This window comes from Catharus ustulatus, chromosome 1 (assembly GCF_009819885.2).
Source record: "Catharus ustulatus isolate bCatUst1 chromosome 1, bCatUst1.pri.v2, whole genome shotgun sequence".
Classification (NCBI taxonomy): Eukaryota; Metazoa; Chordata; class Aves; order Passeriformes; family Turdidae; genus Catharus; species Catharus ustulatus.
In genome coordinates, this window is record NC_046221.1 from 48048712 (window position 1) to 48062662 (window position 13951).

General features: G+C 39.5%; 1 protein-coding gene across 6 annotated transcripts in view; it reads left to right on the forward strand.

The window, feature by feature from the left end:
• BBS9 (Bardet-Biedl syndrome 9) overlaps nt 1-13951 on the forward strand; it is a 362362-nt gene that overhangs the window by 196319 nt on the left and 152092 nt on the right. For 5 of the 6 annotated variants that reach the window (XM_033076476.2, XM_033076468.2, XM_033076447.2 and 2 more), the window contains one exon: nt 12923-13033. The exons of the other annotated variant lie outside the window; for it this stretch is intronic. In XM_033076476.2, coding sequence (XP_032932367.1) covers nt 12923-13033 — 111 coding nt within the window. The remainder of the gene's footprint in view (nt 1-12922; nt 13034-13951) is intronic. 6 annotated transcript variants of the gene reach the window in all.

A 13951-nucleotide genomic window follows, 5' to 3' on the forward strand; every position in this document is an offset into this window, starting at 1 on the left:
GAGCTTCCCCCGCTCCTACGGCAGCGGCGGCGGGCGGGGACGGAGCTTTCCCGCGCCCGTGGCGCCGGCGGCGGGCAGGGACGGCGTTTCCCCGCTCCTGCCGCGGCGGCGGCGGGCGGGGACAAAGCACCCCGTCGGCTCCCCGAGCCGCGGCAATGGCTGCGCGGGGCTCCCGTCGGCTCCCCGGGCCGCAGCAATGGCTTGCGCGGGGCTCCTGTCGGCTCCCCGAGCCGCAGCAATGGCGGCGCGCGCTTCCCCCCCCTCCCCGGGCCGCAGCAATGGCTGCGCGGGGCTCCCGTCGGCTCCCCGAGCCGCAGCAATGGCGGCGCGGGCTTCCCCCCCCCTCCCCGGGCCGCGGTAGGGGCGGTCCGGGTCCCCCCTCTCCTCCCCGGGCCGCGGTAGGGGCGGCCCGGGTCCCCCCTCTCCTCCCCGGGCCGCGGTAGGGGCGGCCCGGGTCCCCCCTCTCCTCCCCGGGCCGCGGTAGGGGCGGCCCGGGTCCCCCCTCTCCTCCCCGGGCCGCGGTAGGGGCGGCCCGGGTCCCCCCTCTCCTCCCCAGGCCGCAGCAATGGCGGCGCCGGGCCCCCCCCGTCTCTCCCCTGGGCTGTGGCAGAGGAGGAAAGAGAGCTCTCCCGCCTCTCTCCCCGCCCCCCGTGCTGCCTACAGGGAGCCAGGCTCCACCTGCGGTGCAACAAAGTAGCGATTTGTAACAATTGCAAAATGCCGACTTTGCAGCTGCTCGGCTCAGCACTCTGGCAGGCACTTCTGAGGTTGCATTAGCCGCTCCTGATTATTAGCCGCATTTCCGGTTTAGGAGCAAAATCTTAGTCAAATTGGTGCGGCTTGTATTCGTGAAATTACTGTATATATATATATATAATTATAATATATAATTTAGTTTTTATCTTGCTTTGCATACTTTCCTTAAAGATGAGGTAGACATTTCTAAATTATGTTTTATTTTAAATAAGCATTAAAAATGTGTGTTTAAGTTGAAATAGAATTTCTCCAGTGAAACAGATATACAAACACAAAAACAAGTGATTTGGAGGGGAAGTAGGGGCTCGCCTTTGTGTATAATTCTCACTTGTACTTTAGCAGAATTCTGGGTATCCAATCACATTTAGAAATTCAGTGTGTTTTAAAAATGAGTAGGCCCTTGTCCTGGTCAAGCTACATGATAATCCTAAAAAACTAGAGAAATAGATAAGCATAAGGCATAAAAGTAGCAGACTGAGTACATCACTTGCTCTGTCACTTATTTTATTTATTGTCTTAGACAGTAGCAGCAATGTCAGCTTTTAAATAAAATGAAACAGAACAGTTAATACTGTGCTCTCTCACATAAAAAGTGACTTTGTTTCAGACTCTTAGTTTGGAGGACAGGTATCTGCTAAGAAAGGCAGGAGCTTCTCTTTGAAATGGAGAAGCTCCCTCCCTCCAAATTATTATAATTTTTAAATAAAGGGGCTCTTAGGCAAATATATGGGAATTAGGAATAACAGTTCTTTACTAGGGAAATTAAAATAGAAATACAGTACTACAAAGAAACAAACTCCAAACCCTGACAAAGTCAGAGTACAACCTGACACCCCGTCAGGCAGCGTGTTGGTAGTAGTCCAATTAAATGGTGGCTGCAGTCCTCTTGTAGTGACAGATGTGATTCAGTTGAAGCAGTGGTCCTGTAGAAGGTGCATTTTCCCTCCGGAGGTACTGTGGTGATGTGGAGAAATCCAGTTTTCCTCTGGAGTCCAGTGGAGAAAGGGCTGCCTTAGTATCCCAAAACCTCTGTTTTTATCTTGGTAAGAAATGTTGGGCTCTTCCCCCTGGCTGGAGCAACTTCCAACGGGATGAAGTAATTTCATCAGTCCCACAGTGGGACTCAATGGGCCATTAGCAGAAAATGACTTGCTGGAGGAAAGGTAGGTTGTGAAAAGATAAAGAACCATGCCCCGCCTGGTTTTAATGGGTGGCCCATTAGCAGAATATCTGCCGTTGAGATAAGGATCACTGTCCCCACCCTCAACAGATTGTGATAGAATAGATACCTTTTATCACATTCTGTATTGTAACCCAAGACACAGACATAGTATTTTCATTGTAAAAGCAGTCCTAGCTTTTTACAAAAAAGAAAAAGAAGTGAGCTGATCATTACCTTCTAGTGAATGTAATATATTTTATGACATTAGTCAAACTAAATCTCTTCCCCCTCTCTGAAAAGTTCAGTGCCAGAATTCTCCCCAGTTATTAGAGATTTTTGGAAGCATGGTTTTCCAGATCTTCAGATAGCTTGTTTGATTAAAAGATACTCTGCAATTTTGTAAAGTCAATTCTGTTTAAGGTTTATGACGTGAAACGTGAATCTCCTGGCTACTTCTTAAAATGCTTGCAGGAGATAGGACCCTAAATGGTTTTATATGCAAAATTGTTTATCCCTCAGTTGTACAATTTTCATAACATTTAAATGGTAGGGGCTTCAGTAAAATTGTATGAATTACACAGGTGTGATACTAGTGAAAGAGAATTCTATGCAGTTTGTAGAGTAAAATTTTCTCAATAGGAAGTTCTATAAACAAAGGAAAAAGTTCTATCTATAGGATAAGATGTAATTTTAAACTATTATGTAGAGTTTTGTGCTCGTTTCCTCCAAATACACTAAATTAATTGAATGGTATTATGATACTTAGTGGAGCCAAAGTTGCCTTTTCTTGATTCCTCTTAAAGTTAATCCCAGAAATTTTTAATGCTGTAGAAGGTTGAGCTTACACAAGATAATACTTGGATTTATTTGGTCAATGCAGTATATAGTGAATGAAGTATTACATGCTGGTGAAAATAAATAGAAGTAATGTATGTTTCTTTTTGCAGTGTTGGAGCAAAGATAGGTTACTGTAATTGGATTGATTCTTAGGTCCCAGTGCAATGAATAAAAATTATAGCTGACAGTTATGTTAAAACACTTTTCATGACTAAACAAATACTATGTTATTTACATGTTCTACATACTATGGACAAATCTAATATTTAAGTACAACTGAGAAAGTAGAAATTTCCCATACATGAAAACAATGCTATCTTTGATATGATTTACAGAGAAGTAAGAATTTTCAGCAAAGTTTGATTTTCAATTGTGGAATGGAATTTCAGTGTTATTAAAAAAGAGAATTCTCTTTTTTCCTTATGAACGCTTTGATTTCCTAAACTCTTAGTGACCAAAGGATCTATATGCAATTTGTCTTATAAATCTATCAGATGTTGGTTTATTTCAACAGAATTAAAAGAGGATACTTTTATCTATGTTTATTTCATGACTAGATAGATAAATTAATAGATAAATAGAGAATAGTAATTTATTTATGTTCTAGGAATTGGATAACTATTCAGAATTGGAAAATTTCAGAATGGTAATAGATAAATCTATATCTGTTTTGACCTCTATTCCTGAGATTATGGAATGGAAGGAAAAAAAACCCCTTTGTTGAGAAACTCCATCTCTGTGTTAGAATATGGTAATTTACTCTCATTCATAAGAAGAATTATTTACCTCCATGGTTTCTGTTCAGGAATGATTCAAAGTTCTTACTCTCTTTGTAGTCAGAATTTCTAGTGAAAATTAATTTGTGAACACTTCCTTCTGGTTCTGAGTGTCTTCTATTTTGCCAGACACTAAGAGTTTCTGGGCTGATTGCATTACTGATAAAGGTCAGTCTGTTAGCTCAGCAAGACTGGTCATCTGTTCAAGTGTCAATAAGGTATGTGATTTCTGTACAATCTTTGTCAACTTCAGCTGAAGTTTTCCAGGTATATTTAACCTGTCATGAACATGGTAACAGGAATTGAACTCTGTGTTCCAGGTGTCATATCAATGTCTTGTTCAATAGTGTTTTCTTGTTCCTTACATGAAACGTTATCAGGTGGATTTCAAAATTTTACTAGGCATCACATTGGGACCTTTTCCTTCTGTCAGCCTGTGATTATTTCTGTGGGTTTTGTATCTTCTTTCATTTCCATAATACCATAAGTTCTCACTCTCATAATAATAAAGCAACTCCAATCACTATTAAAATAAGGACATTGGGTTTAGTACTCAAAATGTAGAATTCTAGCAACAAACTACTTAAAGTAGTTTTCCAAAGCAACCAATTCTCTATACTTCTCTTTCAGTGGCCCATCACAATAGTGCTAGGAAACATTACTCTGCCAATTTAATTTTGTTTTTCTGAGCAACATGCATTCTTCAGTGTAGTCATTATATCAAGATGGGTATGACTGGCACCAACACCAGTCTTTTATTGAAAACTTCTCATGCCTTCTCTCTTTATACTTCTCTCAAGCAATTCCACACAGCACTAACTCCTTTCCTCATTAGCTACTTCACAAGTACTGACTTCTTCTCTCTGCAAGTTTCCTTCTTTCTTCCACATGACTGGCTAAACCCCAAGCTTACTAGCCACCTTACTAGTCTGTCCCTCACACAGCATCTTACCATGTTGGTCCCTTGCACAACCAAACATCTCTTACTACCACACAACCAACAGAGTCCATCCCAAACTGCTAGTTACTCTTTACTAGTTCACCCACTCTTTTACAACACCCATCCTCATTGGGCAGGCAAGGCTGTCTCACTTCTCAGCAATCAGTTCAGCTGTAGTTCATTGAGGAAAATTGCCTTTTGCACTATCCTTACAACCTATCTTCCCACACTTCACCTACATTTTAATCCCATTTACTACTCCACTATCTTCTGTTATCCACAGCATATCTGATATTACATCTGATATCAGTATGTTTTGTTCCTGTGTTCTCTAGCCCCAGAATTATGCATTAGCATATATCCCAAATGCTTTTTCTTTCATTTCACTCAGTTTCTCATCTGGATTAGGCATAGATTCCTCATCAACTGTTTCTGTCTTACTACTGTTCTATTAAGGCTCTTTCAAACATCAAAAGTCCCCAGCATAACAAAGTGCAGCAAATTGCATTGTCTTTTGTTTCTTGTTCACAGCTAAGATAAAAATCCCATTTTCACTAAACTGCATTTTTTAGCTTCCTCCTGTTAAGTGTTTTGCTTAGGCCAATATACTATAAACTCCCTGAAGATAAATAGTTATTTGTTCCCCTGAATCAGTCAAAGACTGCTCACTTCAACAGTCTTTGTACTATGGTTGTGTGATGGAAGAGTTTTGTAACTCATGGTTGCAACACTGCAAACCAGGCTACAAACATTTACAGTCTCTTCAACTTCTGAGTGCAGGGAATGAGGACTTGCTCTTTCTTCACTAGTAAATCCAAAATTTGTGTGTGTGCACATACATACAAGTATATAGTGTCTGCAGATGTGTCTTCATAATTGAGTCTTCAACTGGAAGAAAGCTTCATATATGTCCTCCAGGAAATAAAAGTATTTTAAATGGGAAGAAGAGAAAAATAATTCTCAAAATATTTTAGAATGATGGATACCAGATGGGCTTTTTTAATCAAGACTATAAAAGCCAGTTTTAGTCTGTTTGCTTTCACTGTATGCTGAGAAAGGTTAGAGAATATATAAAGACAATATAGTGAAAGTTATTTTTCTGGAGATCCCAGCTGCTTCAAACACTGTCTTTGAGGTGCTCTCTATTGTATAGGTAGACAGAAACCAGAACTGACATTGGAAATTCATTTAAATATGCTTTTAGAAAAAATAATCAAGAAAGTGTGCATTACCCATTTATGGTTTTGATGTAAATTAGTATAAAAGTCTAAAGGTCTAATAGCCTCCTTACAACTGTGTATTACCAAAACAATGCAATGCAATGCAATGCAATCTCTCTTACAAAAAAAAAAAAGGTAGAAAGTTATTTATGTATTTCATATATGCATATATCCAAAACCACATATATGTGTATTGATGTGTGCAAAATGAGTTTATCTGTATAACCCAAAACAAAAGCCTTGCATAGTCTTGTGCTCCCCAAAAGGGTAGCATAAAACTGGTTTGTTACTGAATGGAGTATGTTGTCCTGATAATAGATTGATGACAGTATATTCTGTAACTTCTGCTACTGCTGTATTTAAGCATTTTGAAAGCATTTATGTTAAAAAAAGCTATACTTAGTGATACACTGAATATGGGAAAGAGGATGTGAGACTCAGTCAAAACCACCAGGTGTTTTGTGAGGTAGTGTACTACAAAAAAATGGTGATTTTTATGGTTATGTTGTTCGCCAGGAGTTGATACTCCCCTTGAAAAATTCTTTTGTAAACTGATTTTTCTTTTCTGTTATGTAAAAGCAGATAGAAATCCCCCAAGCACTAGAAGATTCAGTAAGTTGCCTCTTTAACACATATCAGAACACAGAGCATGTTTTTCAGCCAGTGTGTGCCCATCAGGTGTTTGGATGGAACAGTGTGCTTCTGTGGCAGAAATGCAACTGTCATTGTTCGTCCTTTGTTTGCAGTATGTAACAAGTGCCTTTGGTAGATATTGGGTGGAGTTTATACAGTTCTCTGCATTCTAAGTCCTGAGTTAGTAAGGGTACTACTGAATGTTGGTCTTGTGTTCTTGGCCGAATGTCCAATAATGTGTCATTAATGAAAACAGCTGTTGGATCTGCTTTTAACAATGTGTTTCCTAATGCCATTTGTATGACTTGTATACCACGTGCACTGAACCTCATCCTGGAGGAATGGCCAAGACTATTTGACAGTTTAAACACCCCAGTTGCTCTCATAAAAAACTTCTGCTACCAAACAACTTTGTAAGTCAAGGTTTTATGAACTCAGGCATGTTCAAAATATTTGAATCGTCTACAAGCTCAAACAGAAGCCATGCAATTGGTATGAATTGTCTTTGCATAGCTCTCTGTGTAAATAATGAAAACTCATTATAGGAAAAAGGAATTTAAGAACTGGAAGTTTTGTTAAGAAGCATTTCAGTAAAGCATCAGTAAATCAGAATGACAGTCTAGTATGTCTCTATGTGCTTCCATTGAAAATATGTTTTGGTGATTTTCTATGACCTTGGACTACATATTCTGTTGGTATAATTTTTTCCCCTGATTTATTATTCTACTGGAATGTAATACAGAAATATTTTCCATCATTTTGTTGAATATGGTTATGTCAAAGCAGAGAGAAAACAATGAAATTGTGTGACTGCAAGATTGTAGCCATGTTAGACTTAAGTGATCCGTTCTGAAATCTGTAACAGATTATTTAGTGACTCTACATTCTGCAAGTGAATATCCAACCTAAACTTGGACTGTTTGCTATTGTGAATTGTAACAGTGTTTGTTACCAGACACGCATTTAGGAGGAACAGAAAAACAAATACACCTTTTTCTCTGCCTCCCCTCCCACTGCCTTCCTTTCTGTCTTAGTCCCCCCCACGCCCTCTTTCTCCCTCCCTATTTATCTCCCTTAATTTTCCCCTTCCTCATAGTTCTTCTCCCTCTTTCTCCTCGAACTCTCCAAAGTAAATGTGTTTGCATTCCTGGAACATGTCAGTTCAAATGATAGCCTCTAATCCTGGGCTAGTATGTAAGTGTTCCATGTTTCTCATAATATACTCAAATATGTATTGTTTTGTTCTATAGATTGTGTTGTTTTATACTCCACTTAAAATGCAGCAATAGCATTACTCATCTCCACAACCTCCATGCAGTTATTTCAACAGGGAGGCTACTTTCTGATGGGCAGATCCTATTAAAATTTAGACCATTTGAATAAATGTAGCTGACAGAATCAGTACAAGTAATTGATAAACTTTTTTAGAGAAAATAACCTACGAAGCATTAGACTGCATTTTTGGTGTACACTTTCCTAAAATTTTTGACAGGACAGAAACCCAAGTGAACATGGTTTTGGGTACAGCTTTTTGGAGACTCTCTATTAAATAATCTTACTCTTTTATAATGGTATACATGTGGATGCAAAACCTACTATTTACAGAGCTTCCTGTTCACATTTTGACTATCTTACTGCCAAAGACTGGTAAGGAAGCTGTTTTTTCTTCTTTCTGTGGACTCTTGTGAGAGTTAATTTCAGAGGAAAATGGAAACTTTATGCATAGTTTAGGTTGTGATTGAGTGAAAGAGAAAAAGGAAACTCAAATACTCTTTACCTCAAAGTGCCTTTACATTTTTTTCAGATGTGTATCACTTTTGTTTTCCTGTTTTTCAACTTTTAAAACCATATTAACATGCATAAAATCATGGTGATAGGAACCTGAAGGAAAACTGTCAGTACATTTTGTTCAATATGTGTTATATGTTTGTTTCCTTTGGGTATCTTTTTCCAACTTAAGAACCAAAAGTGTTACAAAAACAGATATAGTGAAAATAAGCAAAAGAAGTCTCATTTCCTTTGAACAAAATTCACGATTAGCTTGAGTGTAATTTTATGCATGTTGTACCCTATCAAGCAGTTTCGTTGATAAAAGTTTGCTTTTTTACATTTATTGCAACTGATAAAAGATCTGTGATGCCAGACAAGAATTTAGCTACACAGAAAAGGAGGAAAGAGTGGATTAAATGTAATAACGTATTCTAGATGTTATTCTTGCCCACAATTAATGGGGAAATTCATTTTATGAAGCTCTGTTTACAGACTGGCATAGTGAGGACTTCTCAGCTTGGATCATTTCCAGTGTCTAGATTTATGTTCTCTTTCCCCCTTTTTTCCTAAAATATTTCACTTTTCAGTTTATTGTGACTGAATGTGAATTATTTTGTTACTGTCATTTCTTTTAGGATTCAATGTTCATAAAAACTGAAAATACTTGCTAAACCAGGCATTCAGTAAATACTTATTGAAATGTATTTAGAGATGAAAAAAAATTCAAGGAGTTTTTTTAACCTAAAAAAGTTCTGACTAGAGAAATCAGAATATAGACCATGAGTAGAATTTTTGAAGTATGAGATGAAAAGCTTGTAGTCCTGGCAGAATAGGTTTTTATTTTTTCTTTTTTTTTCCATATAGCTGTCTTTCTGAGTTATAAAATGTTTTTGAATCACAAAATCCTGGTCTACCATGGTTTAAATATTATATTCAGTAGGGTATATTTGTGCCTTATCCAGTTTCTTTTTCAGTCTAGTGAAAGTGTGAAATTTGCTTTGAATGTTTCCATTCTTTCAGTCTGGCAATAATCTTAGTGTGGTCTCCACACCGTCCTGCGTGTGGCAAATCATAGCATAGTTGTCAAGGGTCTCCATTGTTATAGTAAGGATGTGTATCTGAGTTGATTGCAGCAAGAAAATGCGATTTCCTGGAAGAAGTGGGTACCACTTGTGTTGAGGCAGGCTGCGTGTAGATGAGAGTCCAGTCATGCTACCCAGCCCTATGCATCTGAACAAGTTAAGGGACATGTTTAACATATTTGAGTAGTTCCTTCATTTAGAAAGTAGTACTGATATTAGAAGAATAAGGTAGAAATGATCCTATAATACTTGATCCTGTAAACCTCATTGTCTCAAAAAAAGGTAAAAATTTAACTATTGTACTGTTTCCTTGTCTGGTCACTTATTTAAGTACAGTAATATCACGCGTATAAGGCGCACCCTTTTGACTAAAATTTTGGTCTGAACCCGGAAGTGCGCCTTATATCCTAGTGCGCCTTATATATGGACAAAGTTTGGAAATTTACCAACCCGGAAGTGCGAGCCCGCAACAGGCCTGAGCCGAGCCCGCCTGGCCCCAAGCTGAGCTAGTAAACCCCACGATTGTGTGATTCCATTACTAATTGGTTACTTTGTTGCACATGGATCCTCGCTGCAAAAAAAAAGAGTGCGCCTTATACGCCGGTGTGCCTTATATATGGACAAAGTCCAGAAATTTACCAACACCTGGAAGTGCGCCTTATACTCTGGTGCGCCTTATACTTGTGAAATCACTGTAATTATTATCACAAAAATCCTAGTGAAATCCTTCCCCACTGAGAACAGTGCTTTTAGCACAGAGTATGCCTTTATGAAACAATAGTATTTAAAAAATATTTCATAGGAAACAGTTATTGGCATCCTTGCAGAAGTAACATGTAATTACTACTCTTAATATAGATGCTGATAATACTGCTCTGTGTGTTCTGTCTAAATTTTCTTCTTATGTAAAATAGTATGTCACTGGTAACATTTCAGTCGTCAGTATTCTCAGTTGTCACAGACCGCTAGCCAGTTGGTGGTGGAGCGAGAGGCAGAAGTGCTGTGATCTTCCAGAAGCATCTCCAGTAAGGAGGTTGCTCGTGGGACAGGCACACACACCCAGTCACTCAAGCACACACTCTAGATAGCTCTTGTGGGGTTGCCAGTGACAAAGAAGTGGGAAGAGTCTTTGTATGGAGCTCTAAGGAGGAGGTTTTTTACAGCCACACGCAGGGGTCCAGGGATAAGACAAGAAACAGTGAGGGTACAGGTTTAAATATGGGAAGGGGAGTCAGAGCAGAGCATCAGGGCCAATGGGCTGAGGGCTCCGGGGTGATACAAAGGTGATGCAAAGGGTGGCAGCCAATAAGGTGAAGAGGGTGGGACACTGCGGCAAAATGGGGCCGCTGGGTAAGCAAGGAAGGGAGAACATTCTAGGAGCATACATATAAGAGGAAAAGGGGTGGAGAGGCCAATGGGCCAACCAAGGAGGTAGAACTGGAGTACATTTGTATACATAGCAAGTCATCTTGGGAACAACTCTGTTCAGTTGCCCTGAACACAGGAGATTTTCCCAACTTCGGGTCTGACCCTCCAAGGGTCCATAATGGACCCTTGTTCTGTAGGCCTACTGGCCTCCACACTCAGTAAAATAAATTCATGGAAGACATTAACTTTGCTTTTAATTGCAATAACTTCTGATGGTATCATGACAGGTAAATCTCAATGAATCTCTGACATTAAAATCAAAATCATGGTATACTGCTTCCTTTTAACAAGTAGTCTGTTGTAGCTAAGGGCAAATAGACCTTTTCCAACTATTATTCAGTTACTGTCAGCATTGAAAACTAATGAAATATTTTGTCACCAAAGACCATCAATCCTCAAGGTTATGTAAGTTAATTAATTTTGGGTTTTAGAGTGAATGTTAGAAAAGTTCTCTATTTCCATGAAGAAATTCAATAGATATTAATTGCCTTGGTGAGTTTTGCTGTTACAAAATGTTATAATATTAAAATGCATGATGCCATTTTTAATAGTTCAAGAAACCTTAATTATGTATCCTGTATTTACAAGCTAGTGCTTAAGAGTGTAGATTTTATCTGAACCATAAGAATGCAAATACTCTAAATTGACTTTCAAAGCACTGATTTCCATTTCATCAAATCTTGTAGTTTACATTTTAGTCACAATTTTCACATGGCAACCAAAGTATTCATTTACAGATATTTATTTTCATTTAGACTGTTGGTACGTTTATATTTAATGCAATGTCAGATGATGACCCCACTGTTAAAGGATTTTAACATGAAGACATTTTTCTAATTTCCAATTTTCTCTTTCATTTTTATAGCAGGTATCCTAAATATTTGAAGTTGTCATGGATCGCAAGTCTACACCCTGACACATTTACTCCTAACCTTCCTTTCTTACTGACAAAATTTGCTTGTTGTAAATCAACCTAAATCCAGTGATGTACTTTCTTTCAGAGTGTATTTGGATAAAGCACCTTGTTTCTTCACTCTTTCTTAGGAGCAAAAGATGCTGTATTAGTTGTTCATACAGTAGGATTGAGTGTTTTCACGGGGTTTGCTGGAGCTGCCATGCTTTACTCTGGCTAGTCAGGATGGTATGTTTCTGTATGACATGCTGCACTGGTTTTCCAGTGCTTCTGAAACTGTCAGGGAAAATGCTGCTCTCCTACGTAGGAATGCAACCTTATTTTTAATTGTTTTACTAGTTTAGTTTAGTAAACGGAGGATAGCCTGTGTTGCTGCAAATTTGATGCACTTTTTATGGGACCTGCAGTAGAACATGCCTTTTCAAAACAGAACAACTCTTGCATGAAGGTAAAAAGTCTGTGTGCACCGTTGGGAGTTGATGTGCTGCTTTTGAACACGTGCTTTCAGAGCAGAGTAAATGAGTATGTGGATTTGTTTGCTTGTTAGTCGTGTTCCTGGAAGGACTGTGAGAAAAAGATGCAGCTCAGCTGTGTAGTGTATTATTGGCAATGCACTTACTGTGAAGCCATCTTTTTTCTGTGGAATAGTGATGCATCCTCCAGTGTCCTGACAACTGCTGTTCTGAAATAAATTTGCATCAACCTATTCCACTGCAAGCCACTACAACTACTCCTACTACTAGATTGTACCTCTCTTCATATTTTAAACATAGGCATTTAAACATATTTGAAGAAAAAGCTGTAAGTGTGTTGTCTAATAAATGGCTCATAAAGCAATGTTGAAACATACAAAGATGTTTTACCATGCATCATATACTCACTTGAGTAAGGCGTGTTATTGGACACGGAAAGTGTTCCTGTGTTTCCATATCTTTAATAAAAATACTGTATTTAACAGCCCATTCAAAAAAATCAGCATGTCTTTCTCTGTGGCAAGCTAACAATCTTCATAAGGTTTGTTGATTTTATAAAGTTATTTCATTCATGCTGAATTACTTTATTGCAAAAATAGCTCCCAGTAATCTGATCTTTAACACAAATCACATTATTTTCCACGTTTTATGTGGAAACAGTTTTGCATGTGCTGTGGTCTAAATGAATTCAAACTTTTTTTTCAAGTTTGAATAGTAGAGAGAATTCATTAAAGCATAATGCTTTCTAAACAATGCTTCTAAACAATGGTAGTAGTTTCCTTTAGCGAATGATTTCTTGAAGTGAAATTAAAGACTATTTTAGTTTTATATGTTCCTGTTAGATAATTTAATGCCTCTTTTCCTCAATTATGCACCAGTGAATTTGTTTTGTTGCATAAACAGCACATTCAGCATCTTCCATTTTCAAATAGGTGGCTGTGCTGCAATCCCAGAGTCTGATTTAGAGGAAAGGACTGCTATACCAGGCTCCACAGCAATGTTTGTCACTCACGGGGAGACCACAAAGCAGAAATCCAAGCCTGGTAAGAAAAGGAAAACTATGTAATTTCACGATTATAAGCCACACCCTTTTGCCTAAAATTTTGGTCCCAACCCAGAAGTGCAGCTTATACTCTGGAGCGGCCAATATAGGGACAAAAGTCAAAAATTTGCCAACCTGGAAGTGCAAGCTGCGAGCCGAGCTGCGAGGAGGGGCGGGAGCGGGCGGCTGCAGGCAGCCCCAGCCAGCAAGAGCTGTGCAGGGAGGGTGGGAGCGGGCAGCCCCGGCTGGCAGGAGCCACGTGGGATGGGTGGGAGCGAGCAGCTGCAGGAGCCCTGAGCTGCTAACCGCGGCCACTGCGAGCCAACCCAGAAGTGCGAGTTGTGGCTGCAGCAGCCCTGAGCCGAGCCACGAGGGGGAGGCATCCCCAGGGCAGCACCGAGCTGCGAGGGGCAGGCAGCCCCGTGGCAGCGCCGAGCTGTGAGGGGCAGTGCTGAGCTGAGCCTGCACGGCCCCCAGCCGAACCAATAAACCCCACGGTCCCGCGATTCTGTTACTAATTGGCAACTTAGTGAAAGTTGCACACAGATCCTCGCTGCGAACGAAAGTGAGGCTTATAATCAGGTGCAGCTTATAATCGTGAAATTACTGTATATTATTTCACTTAGAGGTGTATGGCTCGTCTTTTCAGAATGCTTGTGGACATATGAAAGAAATGCCATATTTCAACCTTTGTTGGCATAATTTCTATTTTTTCTTGCTACAATAGTGCAATGTGTAGCAAGATTCTGAGCTTATCCAACTTCTCCTGTCAAGAATGGCTAAGATGTAAAGATCAGTCTGGGAATTAAGTAACTTCACAGGTGAAAGGTTTTGTGCTACGTAATACTTGAGTGAGAGCCTCACAGGTTGTATTCATGTTCTCTTCCATAGAGGCAAAATGAAACTGAGGGCATTTTGG